General features: G+C 42.9%; 1 protein-coding gene across 1 annotated transcript; it reads left to right on the top strand.

The window, feature by feature from the left end:
• Positions 1–403: 403 nt before the first annotated feature.
• Positions 404–6825, top strand: LOC139416642 (monocarboxylate transporter 2-like). The gene is made up of 5 exons (XM_071165569.1): positions 404–686; positions 990–1222; positions 1745–1888; positions 2663–3532; positions 5754–6825. The coding sequence occupies exons 2-5, from the start codon at positions 1006–1008 to the stop codon at positions 6008–6010; spliced, it is 1488 nt and encodes a 495-aa protein (XP_071021670.1). The 5' UTR covers positions 404–686; positions 990–1005; the 3' UTR covers positions 6011–6825.
• The last annotated feature ends 4303 nt before the right edge of the window (positions 6826–11128 follow it).

Genomic DNA, 11128 nt, shown 5'->3' with positions numbered 1-11128 from the left:
TGTTTTTCAACAGGACAACAGGAGTGCTGCATCAGATGACCTGGCCTCCACAATCACCTGACCTCAACCCAATCGAGATGGTTTGGGATGAGTTGGACAGCAGAGTGAAGGAAATGCTGCCAACAAATGCTCAGCATATGTGGGAACTCCTTCAAGACTGTTGGAAAAGCATTCAGGTGAAGCTGTTTGAGTGAATGCCAAGAGTGTGCAAAGTTGTCATCAAGGCAAAGGGTGGCTACTTTGAAGAATCTAAAATATATTTTGATTTTTTTAACACTTTTTTGGTTACAACGTGATTCCATATGTGTTATTTCATAGTTTTGATGTATTCACTATTATTCTTCAATGTAGAAAAGAGTAAAAATAAAGAAAAACCCTCGAATGAGTAGGTGTGTCCAAACTTTTGAATGATACTGTTAATCAAATGTGTTTTTGTTCCTCAGTATTATTGCTGTATAAAAGTGCCACAAAAGTGGTCCCTGTGTGTCAATTTGATTTTGACTGGCCTGAAATGCCCCCTCCTCCCTCCTACCATGACAAAACCCCTGATAAGATGATGATCAATATTTGGAATGAGCAGCACCAACGTGATGAAGACACAACTTTCGCTACAAGGGATACCTATGAAAGATTGTCAAAGGATAAAAACGGAGCTAACACATCTGAATTATATTGCACTGAAAGAGGTAAGCTGACACTTAAACTATCTGATGAATATATATTTTATTTTGATGATAATGAGGTAAAGCACAAAACACATATGACATGACCAAAACTTGATACATAGTAATGAATGCATGCAATGCCATAAGATTAAGGAGAAGTCAAGTCTAATAATACATGTAATGACAGGAGGTAGGAAGGAGTGTACATTTTCTCTGCTTTTGTTGATTGTTAAAATCACTGTGATAGTAATCTATTATTCAGTTCACTTCTTTTGAACCAAGTTGCAACTGGTTATTTTAGACAAAGATATCCTGTTTCCACAGCCGTCACTAACTCACCATGTCCCCTGCGGCCACAACTAACCTGGGGTACACCCCACCAGATGGAGGCTGGGGCTGGGCTGTGGTCTTTGGTGCCTTCATTTCCATCGGGTTCTCCTATGCCTTTCCCAAATCTCTCACCATCTACTTCAAGGAGATTCAGATGTACTTCAGTGTCTCCTACAGTGAGATTGCATGGGTGTCCTCAATCATGCTGGCTGCCATGTACGCAGGAGGTAAGTGTATACTGTGTGTGCATGTCATGGCTTATGGGGTATCACAATGTGTCAATAGGAATGTTATTTGTCCAACACACACTTTGGGCTGATTTCCCAGAGATTCTCCATTTAGCATTATTTTTAGTCCAAGGCTAGGTTCTATGTCTGTGAAACAGTGCCATTGTGTAAATAAAGGCAACAGCCACTGAAAGGTAATTATATATGATTATAAACTGGGTTGTTCGTGTCCTACATGCTGATTGGCTGACAGCCGTGGTATATCAGATTGCATAACACGGGTATGACAAAACATGTTATTTTACAGTTCTAATTACGTTGGTAACGAGTTCATAATAACAATAAAGTACCTTGGGGGTTTGTGGTATATGGCCAATATACCATGGCTAAGGGCTGTATCCAGGCACTCTCCTTTGCGTCGTGCATAAGAACAGCCCTTAGCCGTGGTATATTGGCCATATACCACACCCCTTCGTACCTTATTGCTTAAATATAGCGCTTTTCCTCTCATTATCTTTGCAGGTCCAGTGAGCAGTATACTGGTCAACCGCTATGGTTGCCGAACTGTGGTTATCATTGGTGGGCTCATGGTTGGGGCGTCTATGGTTGCTGCTTCCTTTGGCACTACGATTATACATCTGTATTTATTAGTTGGAGTCATTGGAGGTATTTATTTGAATGTTTTCTTAAAATATTGTCATTATTATGAAAATGTGTAGAATGTATTTATAATCACCAGTTTTCTTTGTTATGGGCTTAAAGCCACGAAAACCACAAATCTCAATCAATATCAGGCATGTGTTGTGTAATGTTTTTATAAATGTTTCTCTCTCTAGTTCTGACTGGGTAGGGAGGGAACTGAGTGGTTGGTTTCCGAGTAGATATGTTATGTACGTCAGAAGGCCGTGTCACTCATAGGGAGGAATAGTCTTTGATCACTCAGGGTCAATGCGCTAGGGAGCCTCTACACTCTCTCCCTCTTTCAGTTCAAGGACCTTCACTATGGGGCCTGCCTGTCTGTTAGACCATTTTATCAGGTTGCTTTGGGATATTCTTCCCCAACTCTGATGAGTCAATAATTTTACATGCATGGTATTTGGAAAACTATCATACCAGCAAACAATGCTTTAGTGAAGTATTCTCAGATAGGGTAAGGATTGTTGAAATGTCAATAAACTGCTATGCTGGAAAAACTAAATGGAGAGGAAGAGAGCTCTAAAGAGAAACCACAGCAACTTGAATGTAAGCTCAGCTTCAGACAATTTGTACTCGGACTGACAGTTGTGACGTTTGAGTGGCATGTTATCTGACAGATTGGCAGAGGATAGTTTAAATCTTCAAGAGGTTCAGGGTGACACCATCACTGTCATACGGCCAATGTAAATGGAATTCATTAATTCATAGATGATGGATTGATAAAGCAACCTTTCTTCTCTACAGGTTTTGGCCTCTCCTTCAACCTACAACCTTCCCTTACAATCATAGGAAAGTACTTCCAGGTGAAAAGGCCAATTGCAAACGGCCTGGCCATGGCAGGAAGTCCAGTATTCCTCTCCACTCTGGCTCCACTCAATCAGTTCCTGTTTGATAACTTTGGATGGAGGGGAGCCTTTATGATCCTGGGAGCCATAGTGATGAACTGCTGCGTTGCTGGGGCCCTGATGAGACCCGTTAACATGAAAACAGTCCAAAAACATCCTGTCACAGCCTCCAAAGGAACAACTGCCAAGAAGGCTGGGTCCACTGAGAACAACGCTAACCCTGAGGCAGGGGACCTTCTAACTGAAACAGAGCAGAAGCAGAAGATAGGTGGCTGTGCAGACAAATTAATGGATCTCTCTCTCTTTAAACACAGAGGCTTCATCATCTACCTCATAGGCAATGTGGTCATGTTTTTTGGCTTCTTTGCTCCAGTGGTCTTTCTCCCCTCATATGCCAAAGGTATTGGGATTGATAACTACCAGGCCGCTTTCCTTCTCTCCATCTTTGCCTTCGTGGACATGTTTGCCAGGCCAGGCACCGGCCTCATCGCCAACACCAAATGGATTAGACCCAGGATCCAGTACTTCTTCAGTTTCTCTGTGGCGTACAACGGTGTGTGTCACCTCCTCTGCCCGTTCCTTGCGGTATACCTGGGGTACGCAGGCCTGGTGGTTTATGCTGTATTCTTTGGTGTGGCGTTTGGGATGGTGTGTGCTCTGCTCTTTGAGGTCCTGATGGATCTGGTGGGAGCACAGCGGTTCTCAAGCGCTGTAGGACTGGTCACCATCCTCGAGTGTGGCCCTGTGCTTCTGGGTCCCCCAATTTCAGGTGAGTGAAGGAAATGTATTCATAATAAAAATAAAAAAAATCCCCCAATTTCGATCTTGTCTCATCTCTACAACTCCACAATGGGCTCAGGAGGCGAAGGTCGAGTCATGCGTCCTCCGTAACATGACCAGCTAAACCGCGCTTCTTAACACCCACCCACTTAACCCAGAAGCCAGCCGCACCAATGTGTCGGAGGAAACACTGTTCACCTGACAACCAATGTCAGCTTGCAGGTGCCCGGCCCTCCACAGGGAGTCGGTAGAGCGCGATGAGCCAAGTAAATGCTCCCGGCTAAACCCTCCCCTAACCCAGATGATGTTGGTCCAATTATGTGCCTCCCTATGGGACTCCCGATCATCTCATATGTATATATTATCTCACATGTATATACTGTACTCGATACCATCTACTGCATCTTGCCTATGCCGTTCTGTACCATCACTCATTCATATATCTTTATGTACATATTCTTTATCCCTTTACACTTGTGTGTATAAGGTAGTAGTTGTGGAATTGTTAGGTTAGATTACTTGTTGGTTATTACTGCATTGTCGGAACTAAAAGCACAAGCATTTCGCTACACTCGCATTAACATCTGCTAACCATGTGTATGTGACAAATACATTTGATTTGATTAGATTAGATTTTGATCACTGCTGTTTGTGATACAGCCAGTGTCTTTAGTGAGTATTCATACATTTTAAAGATGCTTGTGTATATACAGTGCCTTCCGAAAGTATTCAGACTCCTTGACTTTTTCCAAATGTTGTTATATTACAGCCTTATTTTATAATGGACAAAAAAAATAAAACCGAAAACAGGTTTTTAGAAATGTTTGCAAATGTATTAAAAATAAAAACAGAAATACCTTATTTACATAAGTATTCAGACCAACAGTCTTGAAGGAGTTCCCACATATGCTGAGCACTTGTTGGCAGCGTTTCCATTGATCATCCTTGAGATATTTATACAACTTGATTGGAGTCCACCTGTGGTAAATTCAATAGATTGGACATGATTTGGAAAGGCTATATAAGGTCCCACGGTTGACAGTGCATGTCAGAGCAAAAACCAAGTCATGAGGTGGAAGGAATTGTCCGAAGAGCTCCGAGACAGGATTGTGTCGAGGCACAGATCAGGGGAAGGGTACCAAAACATTTCTGCAGCATTGAAGGTCCCCAAGAACACAGTGGCCTGTGTTCTTTGGAATCACCCAGATTCTTCCAAGAGCTGGCCGCCTGGCCAAACTGAGCAATCGTGGGAGAAGGGCCTTGGTCAGGGAAGTGACCAAAAACCCGATGGTCACTCTGACAGTGCTCTAGTGTTCCTCTGTGGAGATAGGAGAACCTTCCAGAAGGACAACCATCTCTGCATCACTCCACCAATCAGGCCTTTATGGTAGTGTGACCAGATGGAAGCCACTCCTCAGTAAAAGGCACATGACAGCACACTTGGAGTTTGCCAAAAGTCACCTAAAGAATCACAGACCATGAGAAACAAGATTGTCTGTTCTTATCAAATCTAGATTGAACTCTTTGGCCTGAATGCCAAGTGTCACGCCTGGAGGAAACCTGGCACCATCCCAACGCTGTAGCATGGTGGTGGCAGCATCATGCTGTGGGGATGTTTTTCAGATGCAGGGACTGGGAGACTAGTAAGGATCGAGGAAAAGATTAACGGAGCAAAGTACAGAGAGATCCTTGATGAAAACCTGCTCAGGAGCTCAGACATGGGCGAAGGTTCACCTTTCAACAGGACAACGACCCTAAGCACACAGCCAAGACAACGCAGTAGTGGCTTGGGGACAAATCTCTGAATGTCCTTGAGTGGCCCAGCTAGAACCCGTACTTGAACCCGATTGAACATCTCAGGAGAGACCTGAAAATAGCTGCAGAAACGCTCCCCATCCAACCTGACAGAGCTTGAGAGGAGAAACTCTCCAAATACAGATGTGCCAAGCTTGTAGCGTCATGCCTAAGAAGATACGAGGCTGTAATTGCTGCCAAAGGTGCTTCAATAAAGTACTGAGCAAAACGTCTGAATACTTACAGTATGTAAATGTCATATTTATTTTTTTCTTTTTTTATACATTTGCAAAAATGTATAAAAACCTGTTTTTGCTTTGTCATTATGGGGTATTGTGTGTAGATTGATGAGGGGGAAAATATATTTAAAAAATATATATATAATATATAATAAATGGCTCCTACTCTCTCTGCAGGGTTTTTGGTGGATGTCTTTGACGACCACAAATACATGTATTGGGCATGTGGTGCCATGATGCTGGCACCTGGCATCTTTCTCTTCATCATGAACTACTTCAATTACAAACAACTGGACCAGGAGGAGAGGGAGAGACAGAGTGGAGCCATTGGGATGCAGTCTGTTAAGCAGTCTGTAGCGGAGGAGGAAGAAGCAAGGAAGAAGGAGATGAAAATGACTAAGGATGAGGAAATGGCAGAAGGGACAGGGGACTAAGGGGTTTATTAATGGGTTAATGTTGATGTTCATTATTTAGACCTGGGTTGAAATATTATTTCAAATATCTCAATTACTTTCACAAACATTTTGAATTAAGAATTCAGATATTTTTTATTTGAAAGGTAAGTAGTTTAACATTGGAATGTATTTGGAAATAGAATTGGAAAGTTTTGGCATGTATTTAAAATGACTCAAATACACTGACTCAAATACACTTTAACCCAGGTATTTGAAAATAATATTTGCATTAAGTATTTAAAAATACTTTCAAATTCTTCCAATTGTAGTAGTTGATTTGTATATTTTAACATTTTATATTTTTTATATGTATTTTTGTGTTGAGGTTGTTGAAATATTTGTATCATACTCTGTTTGCCAAATAAGCAATCATGTCTACCCAAAGGCAATGTAAATACAATATGATTCTTGCAAATAAAATGGCACAACTTCATCAGTACTATGTGGAGGAAGCTGTAACCCACATATTTATGACCAAAAGATGGCAGTACAGGCCTACTACAGTAAAAAAGGTTCTCTGATCACATCAGGAGTTCAGTACGCCTGTCCTCGAGGGTTGTAGTCCTGCTGGTTTTCATATCTCCCTGGCACTTCATTGCCTAATGAATGGATATCACTGATTGGCTAGGGAATTGTTTTTATTTCTCGGAATAATATTATATTACTGTAAATTATGTTTACATGACCTTGACATGCAGAACATCTCTCAATATCCCCTCAACTGTGGTATTCAATGTAGGCGGGTGTTACTAGTTTATATGCACCAGACCAAATAAATGTTGCCGTGAAAATTATCTGGTCTGGCCTCATTGAACCGTGTTCAAAATACCTAATCAACATAGCTTTCTAGTGTGGTCATTATAAAAGATCAATGCTCACCATTACACATAGATGTCCTCATCATTGCACATAGATGTCCTCATCATTACACATAGATGTCCTCATCATTACACATGGATGTCCTCATCATTACACATAGATGTTCTCATCCTTACACATAGATGTCCTCATCATTACACATAGATGTCCTCATCATTACACATAGATGTCCTCATCATTACACATAGATGTCCTCATCATTACACATAGATGTCCTCATCATTACTCATAGATGTCCTCATCATTACATACATTTTAAGGCAGAAATTGCCTCTCTTAGATGGCAGGAACATTGTTAATCAGAGAAACCTGAAAATCTGATAGGAAACACATGTAACTGCCAGAGAAAGATCTATCTAGGGTCTTGGTCTTGTATAATTGTCAATGACAATGTTGCAGCATTCAGCTTCAGCTTCATTTTTTTAGATGCTGGAGAACACCATGCCTCAGTATGTTGTTATTACAGTATTAAGTATACAGAAAATCGGGTAGGTCATAGTTCACATGGGTAAATTACTGATTGACCTACAATACCAGACAAACGTTTGGACACACATACTCATTCCAGGGTTTTTATTTATTTTGACTATTTTCTACATTGTAGAATAATAGTGAAGACATCAAAACTGTGGAAGAGAAATGACAGTCCATCATTAATTTAAGACATGTAGGTTAGTCATTCCGGATAATTTCAAGTACTTTGAAAGTTTCTTCAAGTTCAGTCGCAAAAACCATCAAGCGCTATGATGAAACTGGCTCTCATGAGGACCGCCACAGGAAAGGAAGACCCAGAGTTACCTCTGCTGCAGAGGATAAGTTCATTGGAGTTACCAGCCTCAGAAATTGCAGCCCAAATAAATGCTTCACAGAGTTCAAGTAACAGACATATGTCAAAAACAACTGTTCAGAGGAGACTGCGTGAATCAGGCCTTCGTGGTAAAATTGCTGCAAAGAAACCACTACTAAAGGACACCAATAAGAAGAAGAGACTTGCTTGTGCCAAGAAACATGAGCAATGGACTTTAGACCGGTGGAAATCTGTCCTTTGGTCCGATGAGTCCAAATTTGACATTTTTTGTTCCAACCGCTGTATCTTTGTTAGATGCAGAGTAGTTGAACGGGTGATTTCCGCATGTGTAGTTCCCACCGTGAAGCATGGAGGAGGAGGTGTGATGGTGAGGGGGTGCTTTGCTGGTGACACTGCCTGTGACTTATTTTGAATTCAAGGTACACTTAACCAGCATGGCAACCACAGCATTCTGCAGAGATACACCATCCCATCTGGTTTTGTGCTTAGTGGGGCTATCCTTTGTGTTTCAACAGGACAATGACCCATCACACCTCCAGGCTGTGTAAGGGCTATTTAACCAAGAAGGAGAGTGATGGAGTGCTGCATCAGATGACCTGGCCTCCATAATCACCCGACCTTAACCCAATTGAGATGGTTTGTGATGAGTTGGACTGCAGAGTGAAGGAAAAGCAGCCAACAAGTGCTCAGCATATGTGGGAACTCCTTCAAGACTGTTGGAAAAATATATTTTGATATGTTTAACAACAGATGGCAGCATCGCGACTAGCTCTTAGGAAACTTTGCAGAATTTTGTTTTTGTATGTACTATGTTTTATATTATTAGCTCAGGAAATGTTTTGTGTCATTACATACAGCCGGGAAGAACTATTGGATATTAGAGCGGTGGTAACTCACCAGAACTACCAGCATTATGACCAGGAAAATGTCTTCCCTGGAGCAGATCCTTTGTTCACTCTCCCCAGAGCAATTTAACTTATTCCAGAGGCTGACTCAAAACATCGCCGGCGGAGGAAAGACACTTTAGGAGGCCTGCTGGTTCGACTTAGGAGGCGCACACACCACCCACCGCTTCCGATTATATTACTCGCTAATGTTCAGTCTTTGGATAACAAAGTTGATGAGCTTAGAGCAAGGATTTCTTTCCAGAGAGACATTGGGGCCTGTAACATACTTTGTTTCACGGAAACATGGCTCTCTTGGGATACTCTGTCGGAGTCAGTAAAGCCAGCAGGATTCTCAGTACATCGCGCAGACAGGAATAAATATCTCTCCGGGAAGTAGAAGGGCAGAGGGGTGTGTTTTATGATTAACGACTCATGGTGTAATTCTAGGAACATATAGGAACTCAAGTCCTTTTCTTCACCCTACCTAGAAAACCTCACAATTAAATGCCGGCCATATTATCTCCCAAGATAATTCTCCTCCGTCATCGTCATTGCCGTTTACATCCCACCTCAAGCCAAAACCTTGATGGCCCTCAAAAACTTCAATGGACTTTATGCAAACTGGGAACCACATAAGGAACTTCAATGGACTTTATGCAAACTGGGAACCACATAAGGAAGTGTATAGGAAATATAGTACCCACTGTGACTATTAAAACCTACCTTAACCAGAAACCATGGACAGATGGTAGCATTCACGCGAAACTGAAAGCGTGAACCACTGCATTTAACCATGGAAAGGCGACTGGTAATATTGCAGAATATAAACAGTGTAGTTATTCACTCCACAAGGCAATCAAACAAGCTAAATGTCAATATAGAGAGAAATTCGCAATTCAACGGCTCAGACACGAGACGTATGTAGCAGGGACTGCAGACAATCACGGACTACAAAAGGAAAATCATTCATGTCGCCGAGACTGACATCTTGCTTCCGGACAGGCTAAAAACATTATTTGCACGCTTTGAGGATAACACAGTGCCGCCAACGCAGCCCGCTAACTTGGACTGTGGGCTCACCTTCTCCGTGGCTGACGTGAGTAAAACATTTAAATGTGTTAAACCTCACAAGGCTGACGGCCCAGACGGCATCCCTAGCCGCATCCTCAGAGCATGCACAGACCAGCTGGCTGGTGTGTTTACGGGCATATTCAATCTCTCCCTATCCCAGTCTGCAGTCCCCACATGCTTCAAGATGGCCACAATTGTTCCTGTACCCAAGAAGGCAAAGGTAACTGAACTTAATGACTATCGCCCTGTAACACTCACCTCTGTCATCACGAAGTGCTTTGAGAGACTAGTCAAGGATCAAATCACCTCTACCTTACCTGCCACTCTAGACCCACTTCAATTTGCTTACCGCCCCAATAGATCCACAGACGATGCAATAGCCATCACTCTGCACACTGCCCTATCCCATTTGGACAAGAGGACTACCTATGTAAGAATGCTGTTCATTGACTATAGCTCAGCATTCAACACCATCGTACCCTCCACGCTCATCATTAAGCTCGAGGCCCTGGGTCTAAATCACGCCCTGTGCAACTGGGTCCTGGACTTCCTGACGGGTCTTCCCCAGGTGGTGAAGGTAGGAAACATCACCTCCACTCTGCTGATTCTCAACACGGGGGCCCTACAAGGGTGCGTACTCAGCCCCCTCATGTACTCCATGTTCACCCATGAATGCTTGGCCAAACATGCCTCCAACTCAATCATCATGTTTGCAGATGATACAACAGTAGTTGGCTTGATTACCACCGATGACGAGACAGCCTACAGGGAGGTGGTGAGAGCTCTGGGAGTGTGGTGCCTGGAAAACACCCTCTCACTCAACGTCAACAAAACAAAGGAGATATTTGCAGACTTCAGGAAACAGCATCTACATCAACGGAACCGAAGTGGAGAAGGTGGAAAGCTTCAAGCTCCTTGGCATACACATCACTGACAAACTGAAATGGACCACCCACACAGACCATGTGGTGAAGAAGGCGCAACAGAGCCTCTTCAACCTCAGGAGTCTGAAGAAATTTGGCTTGTCACCTAAAGCCCTCACAAACCTTTACAGATGCACAATTGAAAACATCCTGTAGGGCTGTATCACCGATTGGTACGGCAACTGCACCGCCTGGAACCACAAGGCTCTCCAGAGGGTAGTGCGGTCTGCCCAACGCATTACCGGGGGCAAACTACCTGCCCTCCAGGACACCTACAGCACACAATGTCACAGGAAGGCCCAAAAAATCATCAAGGACATCAACCACCCGAGCCACCCCGCTATCATCCAGAAGGCGAGGTCAGTAGAGGTGGATCAAAGCAGGGACCGACAGACTGAAAAACAGCTTCGATCTCAAGGCCATCAAACTGTTAAAGAGCCATCACTAGAACATTAGAGGCTGCTGCCTGTAGGCATAGACTAGAAATCACTGGCCACTTAAAGGAATGGAACACTAGTCACTTTAATAA

Source organism: Oncorhynchus clarkii, chromosome 9, assembly GCF_045791955.1.
Source record: "Oncorhynchus clarkii lewisi isolate Uvic-CL-2024 chromosome 9, UVic_Ocla_1.0, whole genome shotgun sequence".
NCBI classification, from domain to species: domain Eukaryota; kingdom Metazoa; phylum Chordata; class Actinopteri; order Salmoniformes; family Salmonidae; genus Oncorhynchus; species Oncorhynchus clarkii.
The sequence above is the reverse complement of the archived record's forward strand: the minus strand, read 5'-3'. Positions and strand labels throughout refer to the sequence as shown.

Excerpts from the sequence above, each read along its gene's own strand:
- LOC139416642 (XM_071165569.1), top strand. The coding sequence starts at position 1,006 with ATGTCCCCTGCGGCCACAACTAACCTGGGGTACACCCCACCAGATGGA. Across the intron at positions 1,223-1,744 it reads GGCTGCCATGTACGCAGGAG|GTCCAGTGAGCAGTATACTG; the intron begins GTAAGTGTATAC and ends TTATCTTTGCAG. Across the intron at positions 1,889-2,662 it reads ATTAGTTGGAGTCATTGGAG|GTTTTGGCCTCTCCTTCAAC; the intron begins GTATTTATTTGA and ends TCTTCTCTACAG.